The 22395-nt window shown below is 39.6% G+C and overlaps 1 protein-coding gene and 1 pseudogene across 3 annotated transcripts; both read left to right on the top strand.

Moving 5' to 3' along the window:
* Positions 1-391: 391 nt before the first annotated feature.
* Positions 392-5844, top strand: LOC144523845 (cytochrome P450 2J4-like; annotated as a pseudogene). Its single transcript, XR_013502546.1, has 8 exons — positions 392-569; positions 1011-1279; positions 1324-1516; positions 1663-1839; positions 1933-2071; positions 2904-3055; positions 3155-3296; positions 3392-5844. The product of XR_013502546.1 is annotated as a cytochrome P450 2J4-like (transcript).
* A 5633-nt stretch (positions 5845-11477) lies between these two features.
* anapc4 (anaphase promoting complex subunit 4) lies at positions 11478-22006 on the top strand. 2 transcript variants are annotated; one of them, XM_078259758.1, is made up of 28 exons: positions 11478-11598; positions 12191-12306; positions 12397-12502; positions 12599-12731; positions 12827-12901; positions 12993-13019; positions 13124-13168; positions 13296-13380; positions 15011-15118; positions 15226-15396; positions 16272-16336; positions 16754-16796; positions 17435-17511; positions 17602-17702; positions 17791-17842; positions 18457-18512; positions 18656-18702; positions 18781-18837; positions 19076-19132; positions 19221-19314; positions 19499-19596; positions 19900-19961; positions 20057-20095; positions 20177-20278; positions 20359-20436; positions 20550-20717; positions 21288-21411; positions 21623-22006. In XM_078259758.1, the coding sequence occupies exons 2-28, from the start codon at positions 12199-12201 to the stop codon at positions 21863-21865; spliced, it is 2421 nt and encodes an 806-aa protein (XP_078115884.1). In that variant the 5' UTR covers positions 11478-11598; positions 12191-12198; the 3' UTR covers positions 21866-22006. The 2 variants fall into 2 exon arrangements, with proteins under 2 accessions (XP_078115884.1, XP_078115883.1); XM_078259757.1 differs by having other exon boundaries at positions 11478-11738.
* Positions 22007-22395: the final 389 nt, after the last annotated feature.

The following is a 22395-nucleotide window of genomic DNA, read 5'->3' as shown; positions in this document are numbered from 1 at the left end:
CCCCGATCTATTCTTCCCCTCATCTCTTATACTTTCTTTCTTGGTTATCTTCTCATAACACACGCCAGGGTGGGGGATCCCTGTATTGTGTCTCGTCCTCATTTGCTCTCACGCAAAGCAGTACATTCTGTTCCTGTTTCATTTGATATTATTACTCAATGTACTTTGCTCAAGGCCACTGTGACCCTAACTATCTTTACTCAGACTATTATTACTAAGCAAGGTAAAGGTAGGTATGTCTTTATTTGGTTATGTAAGTATAATGTCGCAACCAATGTTGTGCAGAATCCTTTGTATTTAAGTCGTCTGTAATGTTAGTAGTGTGTAGTGCAGTGTAAGGTCTTGAAAAGATCAGACCTTACTCTTGCTGCAGATTTAACTCCCTTTAACAATGTGGCTTTATCATTTTTTGCATCATCTTTTCCTGTTTATTTTCATTTTTTATCTTAATAGCAGACTTCCTAAAATTCAGGAATCCTCCAAATTATCCTCCAGGACCTCTGGCTCTTCCTCTTGTGGGATATTTCTTCAGTGTAGACATGAAACATCCACACATTTATTTTACTAAGGTAAGGTATAATAAAATCATATTTTCATATTAGTGTGATTTAGTTTTGACACATTCTAATACATTCAATCTATTATTTGTATTATGTAAATGTTAAATCATTTAATATAACAATAACAATATGGACAACTTTGTCAATGTACTAAAAAAATGTAAGCCATTTCAATTATTTTTAATAGTTCACATAGTAAATGTACTTTACATTGTTTACACTCTTCAGGAAATGCGCAGTTGTGTTTAAACTACTTATTTTTATATAGAAACTCATGGCAGATACTGATATCTGGTGGTTAAATTGTTTATATAAATGTATATTCTGATTTGGTACACCTGGTTGTCCATTTGTTCCTAATTGCGCATTTGTAGATTTTGTTTTTGAACAATTTAAAAATGTACATGATGCAGACAGTGGTGTGTTTGTTTCCAAATGTGTTGTCCACAGATGGATGACATCTATGGGAATGTGTTCAGTGTCCGCCTTGGCGGTGAGAAGATGGTGTTTGTGTCTGGGTACAAGATGGTGAAGGAAGCCATAGTGATACAAGCTGAGAATTTTGTGGCTCGACCATACAGTGCAATAAATGACAGGGTCTGTTCTCAAGCAATGGTGAAACATGGAGACAGCGACGCTTTGTCTTGTCTACCTTACGTAGCTTTGGCCTGGGCAAAGGTACTATGGAGCAGAGTATCTGAGATCCGGCATCTGCAAAGGTTTGCAAAATAAGCTCATAATGAGCATCTCTTCAGCAGTAAAGCATTGTCTAAACAGTGGCGTCCTCTCCTCCAGGTGAACCTTTCAATCCAGCAGGCTTCTTCAACAATGCTGCGTCCAACATCATTTGCCAGCTGGTATTCGGGAAACGGTTTGACTACAACGACCACAACTTCCAGACCATGCTGAAGCATATGTCTGAAGCTGTTAGGCTGGAGGGCTCTGTATGGGGTACGGTAAGTCAGTAATATCCATTTAGTTCAATCATGTTCAGAGACACAGCATTCTGGTGGGATTGTTGGTGAGGCCCATGTCTGTGGTCAAAGTTCATCACTAAATGTAAAGGGTGATGAACTGTGACATACTGTTTTCTTCTGAGCAGCTGTATGACTCATTCCCTGGAGTGATGAAGCACTTTCCAGGTCCTCACAACAAAATATTCAGCTACATCTACGCCATCCTAGACTTCATCAGTCAGGAGATAAAGAGTCATATGAAGGCCCTGGACCACAGCGATCCCAGGGACTACATTGATGCTTTCATCATTGAAATGGAGAATGTACATTAACAGTTGCACTGCACAACACTGTGTAGCCCTTCCTGTCAATCTACCAGCCACTCAATACTGTATCTTCTCTGCATTTCTGAATAGCACAAAGAGACTGATCTGGGCTTCACTGAGACCAATCTGGCCATGTGCACTCTGGATCTATTCTTGGCTGGATCAGAGACAACCTTCACTACTTTGCTGTGGGCTTTGGTTTTCCTCATCAAAAACCGTGATATTCAGAGTAGGTGACATATTTGGCCATAGAGACAGAGCGCATTTTAAGTCCCGCCCCCACTGGAGGGGAAAACAACTCTCTAATAACTTTGTATCGCGTGAAGGTCCAGCTAGCAAACAACAGAAAAATGCCTAAAAGCTGTGTGTGGTGGGATGCACTACCAACATGGTAAAGACCCCATAATTAGATTGTTACAAGCTGCTGGACCGGGGGAAAAAAAAAAACTGAGCCTTTGAAAACAAGAGTGGATACAGACATGAGGAATCAGCGGAAATGAGAAGAATACGGAATCCTGACAATAAGCTAATGTTATGCGTTATGTGTGTAAACGCATTTCGTTACCAAGTCCAAATGTCAGTTTAAGGCTAACTATATTTCTGTTATTTAGGCCAAAGCATTTGGACAGTATCCAACTTGTGTTATAGTGGAATGTGGATCAGTTCGAAGGCTATGCAGTATTTGCACGTGTTTTAGCTTGCTAACACACAACTAACAGGTTTGTCAGCATGCTAACATTTCACAATGACAATGCCAAAATGCTTATCATCTTCTTAGTTTAGCATGTAAGCATTTCGCATTAAAGGCTCAATTATATAAAGGAACAGATGTGTACAAGGACAGCTGTGGCAACCACGGACATGTAGCTCTGTTTGTACTATGTACAGAGAGGCTGCGCCAATGTGTCTGGCCACTTTATTTCCTTCGAGTTCAACTTCAGCAGAATTTAACTTGCCAGTGAACACAAACAGTATAATTTTGGCTTAAGATGTCATTCACATGATTTTTTTCTCAGCCTGTTGCTACAAGCTTTATTCCTTTAATTTTCTTGTTTTTCCAGACAAAGTCCAGGCAGAGATAGACAGAGTGATCGGACAGACCTGCTATGACGCTGTCATCCACGAGATCCAGAGGATGGGAAACATTGTTCCTCTCAACTTAGTTAGAATGGCTGCCAAGGACACAACACTGGGTGGTTACATCATACCCAAGGTGCAATTAAGGTCATCATAGGTCATTTTAAGTCTTAAGATGATTATCTCTGTAATATGAGTGTTGTTGCAGAATCACTTGATCTTTTTGTGTTTTTAGGGTACGTCCTTGTTGCCCAACTTGACCTCTGTGCTGTTTGACAAGATTGAATGGGAGACGCCAGACACCTTTAATCCTAGACACTTCCTAGATGCTGAGGGAAAGTTTGTGAAAAGAGATGCTTTCCTGCCTTTCTCTGCAGGTAAACCAAATTCACCTGAATCTTACGCATAACCTGAACCAGAATATATGTTTTACTCTCAGCTGTTACACCAAATGTGTTTGTGGACTCTTTAGGGAAATGCATGTGTCTTGGGGAAGGCCTCGCCAAAATGGAGCTGTTCCTGTTTTTGGTCGGTTTACTACAGAAGTTCTCTTTCTTCGTTCCTGATGGAGTAGAGTTAAGTACAGAAGGAGTTACTGGATTAACACGTGTACCACACTCCTTCAATGTTTACACCAAGGCTCGCTGAATTATACCATATCTTACTGAATCAGCACTGGTTGCATGATGAAGCCGGCTTGTATAGAGAAGTCTTTTTCAATACAGCATGTTGGGGTTTTCCTCCTCTGTGTCCCCCCTTCTGGGACAATGTGTCTGACTCCAAATAAAAAACGTATATATCCCTGCACATTCGTTAAATTGGTATTACATTGATCCTAAGCAGAAGCCAAATAAGACGATAAGATAAAGTGAAATACATTCGTTTAATCAGTCAAGCTTCGGAGTTTCAATATACAGATCTGTGGGATCACAAAGCACGCAGAGACTAAGTTTCCCTAGCAACAGACAAAAATCTGGAGCCGGTTCACGTATCTCTAGACTGTCAGATCTCGTGAGCCCCGATCTATTCTTCCCCTCATCTCTTATACTTTCCCTACTTGGGCCCCCTCTTCTTCTTCCGCACCGGGACTGCTATCTTCACACAACACCCGCCAGGGTGGGGGACCCTGTATTATGTCTCGTCTTCATTTGCTGTCACGCGAAGCAGTACATTCTGTTCCTGTTTCATTTCTTATTATTACTCAGTGTACTTTTGCTCGAGGCCACTGTGACCCTAACTATCTTATAGTTATGGCTTAAGCTAAATAAACATAAAACAAAACACACTTGGTTTTTTATGGAAACCTTTTCCATTCTTATTATATTTATCTGCTATTAGTAAGAACAAGCATGATGTTAATTTTGTAAATTATAGTCCCATTTATTTTTTTTAAAAGACGATAAAGCAGGTCTTGCGTAGGGTGTGGCTAAACGCCACCTGTCAATCATAATATAAGCTTAGCAAGGCGTATCCATGGCACTTTGTACATTAAAAAGCCAAACTTGTTTTTGGGTGCTGTTTTCTCTCTGTGTGTTTTTATTCTTGGAACATTTTAGTCGCCTAAAAATGTCATGTTCCGTGTTCTGTAGCACCTTGCCAACTGAGCCTAACTAGCTAACGCTAGCATTAGCGTCTAACTTAAGGGAACGTTTGCCAATTTTTTGTTTAACTAGCTATACGTGCAGATGAATGGCACCAGTACCTGGAGGTCCGCATTTACCCACCCGTAAAACTCCACCGAAACGTTTCAGAATTTTCCCTCTTCAGTGTTTAGCTTATTGCAGCAACATTGCAACCATAGGGGACACTGGCTTATAGTGTGTTCCATGTGTACTCAGGTTTTCCGACACTCCCCCTGACCTCGGATTTCCGAGCTCGGAACTCGGACAACCTCGCAATAGCCCGAGTTCAAAATCCAACATGGCTGCCCCCTGTATTAACAGTTGTGAAAGTTGTATTAACAAAAATGTATAAGCACTTCTGTCATTCACACAAGCATGTTCAACTTCTATCTGTGGACATGTTACGCTGTTTGTATGCACAAAATAATGGCATAATGCGTTGTTATCAACTGGTATTGCTAACAATGGCTAACCGGGCTAGAGCGAATGAAAATCCGACTTGAATGACGTCATTCCCAGCTCCAGCTTCCGAGTTCCGAGGTAAATGGAACGCACTATTAACCGTGTCATCCTTAAAAGCTCCACCCTCTTATCCAACAATTGTCAAGTCCAGTTTCGAAAAGACAAGATGGCTATGGCCAAAATGCCAAACATCACTGCTGCTACATCCATTATTTTTACGGTCTACTGTAACAGAACGCTTTAGGAGAGAAAGTTGTTATTATCATTATTATTTTTCATTAACCTTTCACTGTTGTTTGATTGTCTCATGTAGGCCTACGGTTTATTCTCTCTGCCAGTAATAGAATTTTGTGTAATAAAAGTTGTTCAGTCGGTTTGAGTATGAAGTGTGTGAACATTTGTTTGTACTGTGTTTATAGTGTGAAGGTGAGCAGACGCGGTGAGGCTCGTCTGAATATCTCTTATAGTAAATGATTCTAGACCGGTACGCGTCTTTGTCTATGGGTGTTATGGGTGTATATTGTTTGTTTCATGGTATTGGTTGTATCCTTACATGTATTATTCTTCTGTTGTATTAAGGGGGAGTTGGAGCAGAGTGTTAAGACCTATGCCACTGTTTTGAGGTAGTTAACGTTGTTAACCTATATTGCCATCAAAGACAAACTAAAGTTGTGAATTGAATAAAACTCTTGCCTGCTGATAAAACAGTTTTGGGCATTAATCTTTAATTAACCTGCACACACATCTTGTAATAATGACACTGTTTGTAAGACATTTCCTTTTGTCCTTGATTTCATAAACCACCTTTCTTTAAAATTACAAACAAGCTGTGTTTGTTAAGAGTCCTCTATACCGTAATCATGATCAGCTGTAACGTATAAGATATTAGTTAATAATGAACTGAAATAATTAATAAAACTTGAATACATTTGTTGATGACTATTAAATGATTGTTTAAGTGATGGTTTAAGTCTTTGGTCAAAACACAACAAAAAATATACCCATTGCTGGTGATTTATTTACAAAAGATTGTAAGTGACTAACAAATCATTTTCATATTATGAATATTTCATTTGTTGGACTGATCCACATTTGCAATCAGATACATGGCCCATGGGCTTAGAATTAATAATCCCCTCCACTTCTATGAGGACTGTAAGAAGAACTTCCTCTGACACAACCTGAGGCACCGCCTAAGTGTGGAGCATGCAGAGGATTGAAATGGAAAGGGCTGCTCTGTTCAGCTTCTTCTTGCAGAGATGGTCCCATTTAGTACATTTAGTTCTATATGAAAACATTATTTTCCATACAATTATTCTTGTTTTTCATTTCTTTTTGTCATTTCATCATGTGGCTCAGGACCATGATCACATGTTATGGCCAAAGTCATGTGGCACATAAGATATTTCCCTTTGTCCTCGTAGTTACTAATTTCATAAAACATGTTCCTTCAAATTAAATTCAAGCTGTATTGGTTACGTTTTTTACGAATAAGCCATTCGTTAATAATACACTGAAATCATTGATTATTAAACAATTTGAAGTTATTGGTCACAAACCCAGTTTACTTCATTAGTAAAAACACAACATAACATACATTCATAGCTGGTGAGGTATTTGCATGCCATTGGAAATGTAAGTGGTGAGAGAAGAGATGATTAGGACGGCAGTCCCTCGTAGCAGGAAACACACATTATTTTTAAAGGGGGCAATATATATACCAATCTCTTATGAACCATTTTTCAACTCATAATAAAATGAACCAGAGATGGTATTTTCTTACTTTTCTTACACATCCTTCTTCTTTGTCAAAAACTGACACCTAATCCTAACCCTAACCCATTCCACCACAGCATAGGCGCGGGAAGTGGGTGTGCTGCAGCCTGTGGCGATGCAGCACCCCCTGTGGCGAAGCTTTAAAACTGTGATGACAATAAAATGATAGTTTAGAAATACCTCTGCAGCATGCACACTCACAGTCCCACACAACTATGAATGAGTTTCTACTATCTATCAGCGCTACTTAGCAATGTCTCAAAAGAGAATTTGGGATTTTTTTCAATCGCCCAACCCCAAACACCCGAGGACTAGCGAGATTTCTCCAACTGACTCCTCGTCCGGCATATCAGAAAAAGGTACAACCCCTACGATAGAGCTCGAGCAGGACAAGTTAGCTTCTGTCGTTCCTGGTGCTAGCCAACACGACCAGGCTGCTGGTGACACTAAAGGCCGTTTTATGCTTCTGCGTTGAATCGACGGCGTACCCTCGCAGACCCCTCTGCGTCTATGCCAGACCCTACGCCGTAGCCTGACGTGCACCTCTCGGCGACGCACGTCACTCGGCCGTGGCTTGGTAACGTTGCATTTCCGCCGACTCATTTCCTGGTTCTCCTTCTCCATCAACAACATGACATCAAGGAGAGGGTTAACTTCTCCTGCTCCAGATCTCACCGTGGTCAGAAAGAACAGGAGAGACACTTTGTTTCTCTCACTATGACTCTAGAGTCGCTACTCGCGCCGAAGCTAATCGCCGTCACTCTCTCACTTCTCCCTCGCTCTAACACACTCCCCACACACACACACGCCGGCCCGATGCACACACCAGTGCACAAGTATAATCAGGCTACTTTCGTAGGCTACGGCGAAAGCTCTGCGTGGAGCCTCCGCAGAACCATAAAACGGCCTTAACGCTAGCCCTTCAAGTTCCGAAATTCGCTGCCCAGGAGGAGAGTGGGACTGCTGCAGCAGGGACATCACCTTTACCATCTGAGCCATTTCAGCCAATGTATTTCGACTTCCCCACTAAGCGTTTTGGGACTGAAAGTGTTTCAAGATCGTTTAAATCAGATTGGTTTGAAAGATGGAAATGGCTACATTATGTCAAGGACACTGAAAAAGCCCTGTGCTTTACTTGTTGGTCTGTGGTAGCCAAAAAGTTGGTACATGAGGAGCAAACCAGAGCTGACGCCGTATTCATCAGAGGGGGCTTTTCGAATTGGCGTAAAGCCACAGAAAAATTCAGAGATCACGAGAAGTTATCCTTCCACCTAGAAGCTGTGAACAAAATCGCTGCGCTGAATAGTACACCAATCAGTGTCCTGCTCTCAGATGCAGTTGCGAAGGAGCAGAATGGTTCTCCAAGAGGCCTTCAAGTCAGTACGCTGTTTGGTAGTACTACTTAACTTTCCGAGGCCACGATCACTGTGAAGGACATTTCTGGCGTATGATGATTGACCGCATCGATGGCTGTCAGATACGATCCAGAACGAGATGATAGAACTGCTTGCACATGCTGTGCAGCGAAGGTTGGTTTCTAGGGCAATGGTTTCTCATTACTTTGGACTGACGGCTGATGGCACTAAAGACATTAGCTCATCCGAGCAGTTTTCCTGCCATGTGCATTATGTGGATGCTGATTCGTGTCAACAGAGTGTGTTTTTGGGATTTTACAGCGCAGAGACTCTTTTAAAGCAGAGACTCTCTTCAAGTGCATCACTGACATATTTTTGTGCTTGCACCTGCCAGTTGAAAAGCTTCAAGCCTACTGTTTTGACGGGGCACGTAATATGTCTGGACATTTCACTGGCGTACGTGCGCGTCTTGCAGAAGTCTGCCCTGGCTCATTGTTCATCCAGTGCTGCAACCACTCGTTGGATCTAGCATTGCAAGAGGTGGCTCGGGATGTGGCTCTCGTCGCAGATGTATTCAACTTTGTACAGAGCGCCTCCAACCTCATCCGAGAGTCAGCAAAACGCAAGAGTTTGTATCAGTCTTTTCCCCGACGGAGAACCCGTGTCCAATGTCGCAGCTCTGTGTCCGACAAGATGGTGCGTAAGGACCAGGGCGATATCCAGGGTTAGCTTGATTAATTTAACATGCTGCAGTTTCTCACTTTGGCCACTGGAGGGCAGTACACACCCATGTTCACTCTCAGAACTTTCATCTCCCCCAAAGATTTCTGCTTAGCATTGTTCTGGATATCGCCCTGGTCCTTTTATACATCCATGCTACACTGTAAAAAAAAAAAAAAGTTAGTTCACTGGAATTCACTGTATAATTTTACGGATTTTTTCCGTTTTTTCTACATTAAGTTTTAATACCATAAAAATACAGAAAAATACTTTTATTTAAAAAAACAACAACATTAAATTAAGGTTTTAATCTGTAAATTGATATAATGAGATAATATAGTTGTTTAACAGGATAATTCCATTGCTTAATGGTCTTGAAAGTTAAATTACATTGAATTTTATGTAAAAAGAAAAAAAAATTGAGGCATCTTTCTGTTTTTTTACAGTTAAACCTTAAATTTAATGTAAAGAAATGTTAAAAAACAATCGTAAAAAAAGTCTGACAGCAAAAGTTGCCAAACACTTACCGTCAAATGACAGTAAAAAAACCTTACATTATTCTACAAAGAATTTCTTTTTAAAATACAGATATCTACTGTACATTTTCTGTATTTTCACAGTCCAACTACTGTAGAATTAAAAAGAATACAACATATTTAGAATGTTAAACAAATGTATAAATCTGTACAAACACTGAAAAATATTGCAAAATACCTTAAAATTACATAATTTAAATGAAAACTGCTGTTTTCATATGGTTTTCTTTGGTAAATTCACAAGATTATTCAATCCATCCACAATAACTCCCTGTTAAAGTACAGATTTCTGGATGTAAAACACACAAAAATCATGTCACATTAATGTAAAATTACCCTATTTGACAGCCCATTAATAGTATCTTAAAAGCTTTAGGCATTTATTTTACATGATTATCCAATCAATTTACAGTAAATTCCTGTTTAATACTGGTTTTCTACTGTACAAAAAACAATATGTGATAATAACTTGCAGAACCATTATTTTATAGTCATTACTTTATATAAACATTATTTATCAGTAATTACAATCAACTCTTCAATATGTCTACAGACTTTTCCCCATAAATGTGTAAGGGTTTACTTTATATAAACAACATTGTATAGTGTTAAAAAGAAACTATCTAATATACTGTACTTTAATCATATCACGTTTACTTTATACAAACAGTACTTTATAGTGATTAAAAGCAACTATTCAATATATCTACAGACTTATCCCATTAATGTACTGTATGTTTACTTTGTAAAAACATTTGACAATATTTACAATTAACTATCCAATATATGCATCAGAGACTCTTCAGAGGGTAAATATTGGTATAATGTAGGGTCCATTTTAACTTATTCAATGTGATCTCATACATACTGTGTGTTAGTGTTTTAATCGCTGTCAAACATCATCATGTCCAGTATCTCTTAATGCAAGTCTACTAAATTCTAGCAATAGAGTAGGACTTGTATTTAGTTTTGTAGTTATTTGAAGAGGGGTTAACAGAGGTAGTGAGACAGGTAGGACCAGCCATACCCGTTTAATGCATTGAATGAGGCTGACATGAACCCTCAGTGCACGGCCTCAACAACTCCACAGCAAAAACCCACAAGCAATTGTTCTCAATTATAGTTGGATCAATGTAATTATATTAGAAACTACACTACTGTAACATTTTGCAAGCATATTTATGGTAATACAAACAGCAGTTTTCATTTAAATTATGTAATTTTAAGGTATTTCTGCAATATTTCTTAGTTTTGATAAAGATTTATACGTTTTGTTTAACATTCTAGAAATGTTTTATAACAAGAATTTGTTTTAATTCTACAATATTTCGACTGTTAAAATACATAAAATATTTACAGGATATTTCTGTATTTAAAAAAAGAATGTTCCTGTAAAGTAATGTAAGGTTTTTTTTTTTTTTTTTACAGTGTAGCATCAAATCAGACGGGATACTGAACCCTCTTACGCTAAAGTAAAGTTTAGCCTATAAGATAACTCAACTGGTATCAATATAGGCATAGGAATAGGCATACTACTGCAACAATAAAAAAAACAATAAAACATTTACAATAGACAGAAGTGTAGTTAGACATTACATACATGAAATGACACACGCAACCATTCACACTTTTATAAAATAAAACTTTCCAAACAGACAAAGTTGTAGTTACACACCACTATCACTAGAGTGACAACACTCATGATAGATAATATACTTTATTTTATTTATTTTTTTATACATTTTATTCATCAAAAACTACAATAAAAGCCATATAGGTTACATACAATACACAATACAATGTCTGAGAGCAAAAACAAACAAAAAACACATCAAATAAAAAAAAAAACATACATATAAAGAACCTATAAACAAAAATACACAAAAAAGCTTCTGATTCCTAATCAGATAGTAAATAAATAATAAGCAAATGTAGAAAAGTAAGTAAATGAGGGATGAAAACAAAATCATATTGTAAAAATATACAATTACAACAGGATGTATATTTGACCATGTATTCAACCATTTACGAATTGCGTTTTCCCTCTGAGCAATTTTGACTTCTCACGCCTCCCGTAGCTCCTCAATGATTGGTCACAGGAAAAATATGGCGCTGTCCGCGTAATTGTGAAAACACCATGAAGAAAACGTAAATGTCTGTTTCGCAAGGCTAAGCAGAGTGTGTTTGACGCTTTTATATTTCACAACGGTATGTTGCAGTTATTATTTCGCCGTCTGTGATGGTCAGTGCGGTGAACTTAGCCACGGGAGTTTCTCTACATTAGCTTTGTCGGCTTGCTAACAAACCTGCTAGCATAGCTAATATCGTCCATCTGTCAACTGTTAACGGTGAGGGATCAGATCATTAATGCTAGCAGACCAGATAATTATTGTTAGTTAGTTAACGTTAGGGGGTTACGCTGTTTAACGTTATGTCGCTAACGTTACCCACCTGCTGCACACTTTGTTAACGTTACATGCCAATTGCATTTCGCAGATTTTGTTCAACACGGTACAAAATAGTAAATTTACAATCTTACAAGATTAAGAAAACCAGCAAATGTGTGTTTATGTTTGCTTGAAAAAATGCTCAAACGATTAATAAATAAAACAGAATGTTACACATGGAAACTTAACTTAACGTGACACTTAACGACACATGCTCAGCTGTGTTGATTTTTTCTGGAGCCCCACAAAACAGGATTTCATTATCACATGAGAGCAGTTCTTACATTTTTTTGTTAACTGTCCAAATTAAGGACTGTTATTTATGTATTTATTGACACCTTCACATTTTCCAGCCCACAACATGCCTGCCTTTCGGCAAGTAGGAGAGAAGCAGCTTCCTAACCCTGTACTGTGCATGGCATGGTCTCCCAAAAGGGATCTTATTGCTCTGGCCAACACAACAGGAGAGGTAGGCTGAAACATTTTGTTTTATTTGTTAACCCTGAAACATGCCTTCTTGGTATCTCTTGTGGTTTGTAATTTCATGGTTTGTCCATAGTTGCTGCTCCATCGCTTGGCTAGTTTCCAGCGTGTTTGGAGTTTACCACCCAGTGAGTATACTGGGAAGGACATCACTGCACTTGCCTGGCGACCTGATGGCAAAAGTAAGGAATGACTGTGTACCTCTTTGTGTTTATAGTCACCTGCTTGTTGATAGTAACATGAAGGTATTTAACTTGTATTCTCTCTTTAATCCCCAGTTTTGGCCTTCAGCCTTAGAGACACAAAGCAGGTGGTCCTGTGTGGGGTTGAGAAAGCAGAGATCCTCCACGTGTTTCCAATGCAGAGCCCTGTGACCTGCATGCACTGGATGGAGGTGACGGAGGAGAGCAGGTATGCATGAGGCTCAGGGTTCGATCCAGTGGCACAAAGGACTTCTGATTTTCTAGATCAATGTTCATGTTTTTGTCTTTTTTGATGTGTTTCAGTGCCCTCAGCTCCTTCTACAACTCGGAGGATGAATCCAAACTTTTTCTTCCCAAATTGCCAACACTTCCAAAGAGGTAACGCTAGCATTGACTGCACATCAGATTATAAGAAAGCAACACCTGGATTGATTGACTAACATTTGTCCAAACTTTTGTTTCCTCCCAGCTATAGCACAACTTCAAAGATCTTCAGGTAGGGCAGTATTTCAATTCATAACTCTTTAGTCTGATATCAGCTGTCTACTGTATGTTTTGCTTGTGATAGCAGTCATATGTGTTTATCTATCTGTGTTACAGTGAGGAAAAGTCTGATGAGATAATGAATCTCATGGGAGAAGTCAGGTAAATTAAGCCTCACGTTTAAGCAACACACCGAGAAAAAAAACAACTTCTGAGTTGTTTTAATGCAGTGTTCTTTTTTTCGGTAGGACTGGAAAATATTTCATTACCCCATTTTGTTTCCATGTAGGCTGAACATACTGGTTCTTGGAGGAGACTCTGGCTTTGTGGAGCTTTATGCCTATGGGATGTACAAGATTGCCACTCTAACAGGGGTAAGGCACTTGGGTTGATTCTTAAGAGCTGTCTGTTGTACCTCCAAAAGAATTAATTCATCAAGTTTAGACTGATATTAGCCAGCAGAAATTTGACCAGAAGTGCAGCATTGTGTGATTAAACAGTTAATAAAGTTAATTTGATTGCACTGTAGAAACATTAAATGCCAATGTTGGCCTCAACAATTGTGTAGAACTGTAGCGTTGAATAATCACTTCTCTGACAAAATTTCAACAAAATATAAACATTGTAAGCTTCTTTTTTTACCCACTAACAGAGTGGAATAAAGACAACTTGTTTACATCACGAAACCATCACTTTGATTGATTTCCTTTTATATGGTAGGGAAATTATTAATGTTAATTATTTACACCCTAAAAAGATTATAAAACAAAATAGCCAGGTTCTATGTAGGGCCGGGCGATATGGAGAAAATTGGATATCACTTTATTCTTGACCAAAAAACATTGATATCGATATTGCCACAATGTTGTATGGTTGACAGTTGGTGCTTTCACAAGATTTATTTTTTTTTTTACAATGAGATTTTAGATGAATAATCCTCAACAATGTGGTACAGTTTTAAGTGAATTTATAGAGAAAAAATAAATAATTTTATGTTTACATGCATGCACAAAAATATGTTAAAACACAATGTTTCACAACAGATTCTCTGAGTAAATTGAGTTAGTGTGTGCTTGTTATTATCAATTTAGACAACGTAATTGTATACAGTATATCTCGATATATGATTTCATCACGATCTAGTCTCGCTTTGCCAGACCCTCCTTCACAGCGCTGCGGAGGAGGGTCTGTCTAGTCCACACAGCATTCCTGGATGGGAGAAAAACGTGCTCTGGTTTATCGGCATTTCTTTAAACCAATCACAATCGTCATGGGAGGCACTAACCGCCAGACAGAGCCACGGTGCCTCTGCAAAATAGCCTCGGAAAGGAAGTTGTTTTGGTGGAACGTGTGTACGTTCAAAAGTAGTTTTATTTGTGCAACAGAAAACTCAGATTGGACAGATAGTCTAGCTAGCTGTCTGGATTTACCCTGCAGAGATCTGAGGAGCAGTTAACCATAGTCCTCACAAATCAGCCGGAGTTTACAATGCCAACACAAAGGAAGCCCAAGGCAACGGATATCTGGCCTAAATGAGTGAAATCTGGCGGAATTTCCGTTTGGCAACAGAGCAATCCCGGACGTCCAGGATATAGACTAATCGCAATATGATTCCATTGAAATACGATAAATTATCATATTGAATTATTGCCCAGCCGTAGTTCAATTGCACAAAAGTATCGTATCCATTTAACCCAGTTTGACTGAAATCTGCTTACCTGCAGCTTTAAAGGAAATGTAAATTTCTCCATTACATAGATATCCTTCATAATTTCAATAAAGATGTAATATAGGCAGTTCAGGCTGTAACTGTTTTCCACATTGTAATCTTCACAAAAATGACATTAATCAACAACGCAATCATAACGGATTTAATTGTAACTGTGGCACAAAAAAGGAGAAAATTAGAAAAATCGTAAATATTAAACCTCTAAAACTCATATCTTTAGGCTACAACGGCACATTTAGTTTGCTTCAACTCTTTAATGTGATGACACTTTCCAGGTATCAGGAACCTGTCGCAGCCTGAGTCTGTCCAGTGATCTCAAGTCTTTGTCTGTCATCACAGAAGTCCGGTCTGCCGAAAGCAACCCACAGATCTGCTACATTCAGGTGACGATCTGGCTTCCTCCATTTCTTGTAAACTTGCTTTGTCTTCTTGTCCTCATCTCTGCTCTAACATGTAATTTATATTTGCTTCTTTTTTCTTTGTCTTCCAGCTAGACACAGGGTTGTTGTCAGACTGTCTGCCTGAGGTGACCAGGATGGCACGCAAGTTCACCCACATCTCTACCCTGCTGCAGTACCTGCACCTCTCACTCACATGCATGTGTGAAGCCTGGGAGGACATCCTCATGCAGATGGATCTTCGACTTACTAAGTTTGTTCAGGTAAGAAGTCGTGGTTTGTAGTCTAAGGGAGCTTTCACACCTATCTCGTTTGGTCCGGACTTTCGGACTTTTTCAGTTTGATCCAAACCCAAATTATAGGTTTGAAACCTCCCCCAGCTTGATCCAGACCTCTACCTCTTTTGGTTCGGACCAAACAGCCAAAATTTGGTCCGACCAAAAGAGGTAGAGGTCTGGATCAAGCTGAACCATGGGCCCGTTTGTTTCTAGTGTGAAAGCATTTTCTGGATGGTTCGGACTTTCGGACCAAATACAGGAAGCTCTGGCAGGCTATATTTGTGTTATAGGACCGGGGAAGCTCCTTTTAAGAAACCAGCTCAGTGCTTAGTGTGTACATGAGAGAGAGAGTGGCGTTGTTGGCGCTCAGAGCAGACAGCTGTCGGCTAGCTGAGCAGAGAATACATTAGCAGTTTACTTGTTAAGTGGTAGTAAATGTACAGTGTAGGTTATAGTTTGTCTCTGAATAAATGCTGCAGCTCCTCAAACCCAAAGTAAAGTTCCTTGTAAAGTTGTCTTGCTTCTCAACAACAAAACAAAAAGCCATAGTAGCACGGGGAGAGCAGCAGTCGGCTGGACAAACTCCGACTCGGAGAGAGGAGACGAGAGGACGGGGAAGCCCGTCTACAGACCGATCAATTAACTGTCGGGAGACGCGGCTCACGTATGTGATGACGACAGGATGTAGTTATGTCACGTATAGATCTTCAGTGTGCTTGCATAACTGCAGCGTGAAACCAAAACTTACCAGATCAAATGCAAAAACACAAACCTTGGTTCAGACTTTTAGGTGAGAAAGCCCCCCTAAGTTGGCTAAAATAAGAGAGTACAACAAATGTCTGATTCCTCTTTGTTTGTAGGAAAAGAACACAAGCACTCAGGTCCAGGATGAATTTCTGGAGCTTTTGCTGTGGGGACAGTCAAGGTGAGAAAAGACAATTTCTTTTTCTTTTCTTTTTACATTTTTAGAACAGACCACAAAAAAGAAAGAAACGCACATGACAGCAATCACAGATACTGGATGAAATAATTATGCATAAAAAAGAAAAATACTACACAGGACCTTACATGGACATTTCTTTGTGCTCACAGCTTAGATATTTCACAAGTAACAGGGAAACAACAGTTAAGATAATGAAACCTAATCCCTGGATATCCAGGAGAGAGTATTAAGGATTGAAAAGAGAATTTCTGTTGTTCTAAGTTTTTGCTCTTTGTCATGTTGTAATGTTTTTGTGTGTCCTGTAGATGGTAGTAAATGCGTTGGGCTAGTTAAATCTGGTTTAGTGATTGTAGGGATGATTCTAATGTTTCTTACGGTTGGCTCTCTGCTTTCACGTAGCCCTGAACTACAGGCTCTTCTCATGAACCAGCTGACCGTCAAGGTGAGAGTAAGATGTGTAAATGCTGCCTTTTTGAGTGTTCAAACTTGAGAGTTTATAGGCAGCCAGATAAGATTTTTAAAGGGGAGCTTTGCAGTTTTTTTTTTTAGCTTAATTTACCTCAACTGAACAACTTTGGAGTCATTGGAATGGTTATATGACTTTCTTGAATGGTGGTCATCTCGCTCCCCCCTAGCGCCTGTGAGCGGAAAAACCACCCTTGCAACTTTTGGCCGCCTCAGCGTCAGGAAGCATTGCGTGATATCAGGTCTTGTGATGTAACGAATTGCTTTAGGCCATAGACCGTTCTCTTAATACATCCATGCCATAGCACTGCACACATCCAGGAACCGGCTAGCTATAAGAAAGGTAGCGATGGATTTTTTTTCACACTATCGTCATGGCTGAGCCGGCTAAAAAGAAGCAGAAAGCTAGGAAAGCATTGTCGGAGGAACAGAGAAAGAGGAAACGGCAGACTGACCGAGTTTTTACACAGTGTTGCCAAATATCTATTCCGAAGCTGTAGGGGGAGCTCTATAGAGAAACCTGCGAGCAAAAAGCAAAGAAATGGCCAAAACTGCATAGCGCCTCTTTAACTGAAAAACGCATCTTGTTTTAGTTTTATTGTATTTTCACCATAGGGCCTAAAGAAGCTTGGTCAGTCTATTGAGTCCTCTTACTCCAGTATCCAGAAGCTAGTGATTAGCCACCTGCAAAGGTAATTTCAGCCTTTCACTTTTCCTCAGTGCTGCCTGCTATTATCTGAGATTTCTCCATTAAACTCCCCCCCCAATTTGGCTCGCTGCAGTGGCTCTGAGGCTCTGTTGTATCACCTCAGCGAGGTGAAAGGCATGTCCCTCTGGAAGCAAAAGTTCGAGTCCCTCGGTCTGGATTCAGCAGCTATAGAAGGTACCGTATCCCCAACCTGCACCATTAGTAAAAAACATTACGCTTTTTAATCATCATCAACAGCCACATGTGTCTTTTATGTTCTCAGGTGCCATCACAGCTGTGGGCTCATTTTCTCTGAAAGCCAACGAGCTTCTGCAGTGAGTTCAATTATTATTTTTTTTTTTTAAATAAACTAGCTTCTTGTGCCAATAGCATGTTGTATTTTGTGTAGTCTCGCTTTGCCAGACCTTCGTCCTCAGCGCTGCGGAGGAGGGTCTGGCTAGTCCACACAGCATTCTGGGAAAAACGGGCTCTGGTTTGTTGGCATTTCTTTAAACCAATCATGATGGTCTTGGGTGGCGCTAAGCGCCGGACGGAGCCACAGTGCCTCTGCTAAATAGTCTCAAAAAGGAACTTGTTTTGGTGGAACATGTGTACGTTCAAAAGTAGTTTTAGTCGTGCAACAGAAAACTCCGATTGGACAGATAGTCTAGCTAGCTGTCTGGATTTACCCTGCAGAGATCTGAGGAGCAGTTAACCATAGTCCTCATGAATCCACCAGAGGTTAGAACGCCAACACAAAGGAAGAGGAAGGGGACGGACATCCGCCCAAAAAGAGTGAAATCCGGCGTAATTTGTCGGCACTCTAGCAATCCTGGAAGTGGAACGTCGTGGATAGAGACTATATTTTGTGTAAATTGTGTACCTGCTGCTGTTTTTGACTTTTTCTCACTGCTCTGCAGAGAATCACTGCTTTTATTTTGTCCTTTAGGGTGATTGACAAGAGTATGAAAAACTTTAAAGCCTTTTTTCGGTGGTTGTATGTAGGTAAGGGTAAAATACACTTTGTCAAATACATGTGCAGTAGTTTGACTTGTTGATCCTGATATAACATTTATATTTGTGTGCATTCATGCATTTTGACATGCACTACTTTGTAAAAAATAAAAGAACTTTTTGTTTCCCCGCAGCAATGCTAAGAATGTGTGAGGAGCACGTTCCACCAGAACTCAACAAGGTGAGATAGAGAGAGATTTGAGATTCCTAAATAATTAATAAAAAATAACACATTTTAACATGTCGGTTGATCCCTTAGATGACTCAGAAGGACATTGCCTTTGTTGCTGACTTCCTGTCTGAGCATTTCAGTGAGGTGAGGTCAGCGTAATGGCACTGTGATGACAATTTAATACATATGTTCAATATACAGTGGTGTTCATAAGTGTATGAACCCATGCTAAAGTTGACTAAAAAGATTCAGATCAATTTCCGAAAGATGATTTATGTATTCCTCTTTTTAGTCAACTTTAGCATGGCTTCATAAACTTATGAGCACCAATATATTTATAGCTTTTTTACAAACTGAGTTTAACTGTCCTCTGGTTTAACAGAATGAAGAGCTCTTTGATCGTAAAGGGAAGTACTTCAACGTAGAACGAGTTGGTCAGGTAAGTGGCGTTCCATAGCTCCAAGTGTTTTTGAATGGAGCTGCTGTCTCTCAACACGCTGGTTTCTCTTCGATGTGGACTTCTACAGTACCTGAAGGATGAGGACGAGGACCTCGTGTCTCCGCCCAACACAAAGGGAAACCAGTGGCTGAAGTTCTTACAGGAGAGCACGCATCTCAAGGGTGAACTACGAACTTGACTTTGTTATTAATTAATAGTGTTATAACTAATTTATGTGTGTTGGAATGAGGTTAAATGGTTTGATTGGCGATAAACTACTGGTCTCTCAATGAGTTTGAGTGGTGGTTTTAGTTCAGATACCGCTGCCGTAACTAACAGAGAAAATGTGTTTGCTGGATTATCTAGAGAGCCCTTTGCTGTTCCCTTCATATCCCCAAAAGTCTTTGCACTTTGTCAAGAGGATGATGGAGAATGTGATCGTGCAGTGTCTACAGGAACCTGCAGTGAGTTTTGTCCATCTTTCTCTTTTCCACCAGTACAATGAAGCATGTAGTTCCAAATGTCAGGGACCCTTACTGACAAAGTCTGGAATTTAACACTCTGAAAATGTTGCTTCAAGATACAGTAGGCTTCAGGAGTAGGGACATTTTTGTGTGTAGATTGAAGGCCTTCCTGTAGCATTTGAACACATACTGTAGCTACAATTCAGCTTTTTGGCAAATCCAAATTAACATATGTTTGATATTCTTTTGACTTATTCTTTCATTTTACATGTTGCTTATTTATCGTTTGTAATCTGTACGCAGGAAGTAATTGGGAGGTCTGTAAAACAGGCCGTCTTTTTGCCCCTGTACACCGTGCCAGAGAGGTATGTCTCTCTTAATAATCCGGGTTATTTGAAATATGACTAAATTAATTTGACTTAAAGTTGTATTTATTTGTTTATTTCCATTTTCTTTCCAGCTCTGAAAACACTCCACGACTTTTTGAACTCCCGTCTTTGTACGTAAAACACAAACATTTCCTAATGGTCTATGTAGGGAGAGGGGTTTGTATTAATATTTATTGGTTGCATTTCTACAGGTGGAATGACAAGAAAGCCAAAATGCACAATGTTGTGTTCTGCATGCCGGAGATTTCATCCTGCAAGCTCTACCTGTTACGGAAAGCAACAGACCCAAACAGGTACATGTGTGTGACTGATTGTGGGTGAGTTTTTTTGTGCATTTAATCTGTTTTAAACCCTATTTGTTTTCCCCGCACAGACATATCCCCAACAGTGTCATGACCATTGACCTCAGCCACCATCTTGACAATGCAGACGATGATAATGCTGCAGCCCAGTCAGTGCCTCTGTTTCCTGCCAATTGATTTGTTAAACAGACATAAATGCAAAGTCATTCCTCAGCTACGGATTGTGTTGCTACCATGACTTGCCATTATTCTTATTTTGCAGGACTAATTACGTATACAGCTGCCTGGATGCTCGTTTCTATGACGATGAAATGCTAACTGTGGTCTTGCAAGGATCCGAAGAAGAGAACAAAAGGCGCGTGCTGGCTCAGCTTCCTCTTGCTTCAGCACTGAGCTGTGAGACTGCATTCAGCTGGGAGCCTAACCTGAGGTATCTTTTGGATTAAAAGTATTTAAAAAATGTCGTACTATAATTTAGTTTGATCCATCCTCTAAAGACAGCAGAGAAGAGGCATACGATGATGCATATGTAAGATAAGATCAACTTTATTGTCCCGTGGGAAATTTGTCTTGTGCAAGAAGCGCTGACAACAGCTGCATACAAACACATGCATTAATTATCAATCATACGGTTTGTCACAGACAGTACAGTACATGACAATACATAACAAGACAACAATGTACTTTAGGACAAGAAAATAGATTAATAGAGATCATCAACTAGTTGAGAGGATATTGCACAGGCTCTGAAATACAGTATTGCACATGCCCCATTATAAAATAAACTACGCATAGAATGCAAAAGGAAAAAAAAAAAGAATGCAAATTGCAGATATAAGAAATACCACATGGAGAGTAAAATTACACAGGTTAAAGCACAGTATTATAGTGATGAGGACTGGACTGGTTGTTTAAGTAGTGCTGTAGTTGTGGGGACAAATGAAAGCTTAAGGCGGTTGCTTTTGCACCTACTGGCTCAACATGTCACCCGTGTGGTCAGGTTGGACCAGCAGAGCAGTGCCATCCCGTGCCAAGGCCTGGTGTTGGGGAATCAGTGGCGTGAACTGGAAAATATGAAGGCTCAGTTTGTAGCTGTCAATGGAATCCGCAAAGTGGCCTGTGTGGTAAGTTAAATGATATATCTAGCACTAACCATTATATTTAGTGTGTGCTGGATTTTAGTTTGGGATGTTATTTTCTGAATGAACTGTACTGCAATATTCCAAGGGATCAATAAGGTCAGATGATCTATTTTCATGTGTTCTCACATTTCTCGGCCAGTGAACGAATGTAGTGGACTGTCTCCTAACTTATTATTTGTTTCTTTCCTGGCAGCTAAGTGCCAATCTCAGGCACATTCGTGTTTTGGAGATGGATGTAGAAGATGAAGATGATGAAGGAGCCGAGTCGCAGAACGCCAGTGCTGACCAGGACGGGTTGGACACTACTATGACCAGTGAGGGGCAGGGAGAGGAGAGTGTGGAAGATAAAGATGAGGCTGGAAAGCAAGGAGGGAGAGATGTGTTTAAAAAAACTGAGGAGCATCTGGAGTCAGAGGAGGCCCTGGAACTCTCTTAAGACTGAGACACAGAAACAAGCTACGTAAATAAATAATAATAATAATAAGTAGTAGTTTTTGTTTGTTGCAAAAGATCTTTTTACAACATCCCGAAATATGTATAATGTTTGTATATGGAAATAAACAGGTTTGTGTTTATATTTGTTAGTTGACTATTTTTTTTCTCAGAATTTAAAAAAACTTTTTTAGAGTACTGTACATTTTGAGTTATTGATAATTTGTGTCACCAAGCTGTTCACTTTCTATCTTCCTGTAGGTATGAATTGGATCAGCATTGTATTCCTATAGGAAAAGGTTAATTAATAAATTGATCATTTTAAAATAAATAGTCGAGTAGATTAATAATTATTTGGTTACCAAATGATGAGTTTACATTAATTCATATGTAAAGTAAATACGACTTTTCTGTAGCAAAATAATGATACGCGCGTATAGTTTTTAAGTAGTCATCCGTACATGTTCAAATAGGTGTTGGTTACGTGCTCGCTCCCGACACTGAACGTAGTGACGTGTTAGCCGCCGCCTGTTG

Source organism: Sander vitreus, chromosome 9 (genome assembly GCF_031162955.1).
Source record: "Sander vitreus isolate 19-12246 chromosome 9, sanVit1, whole genome shotgun sequence".
Taxonomy (NCBI): domain Eukaryota; kingdom Metazoa; phylum Chordata; class Actinopteri; order Perciformes; family Percidae; genus Sander; species Sander vitreus.
This window is presented reverse-complemented; position numbering and strand designations above follow the sequence as displayed.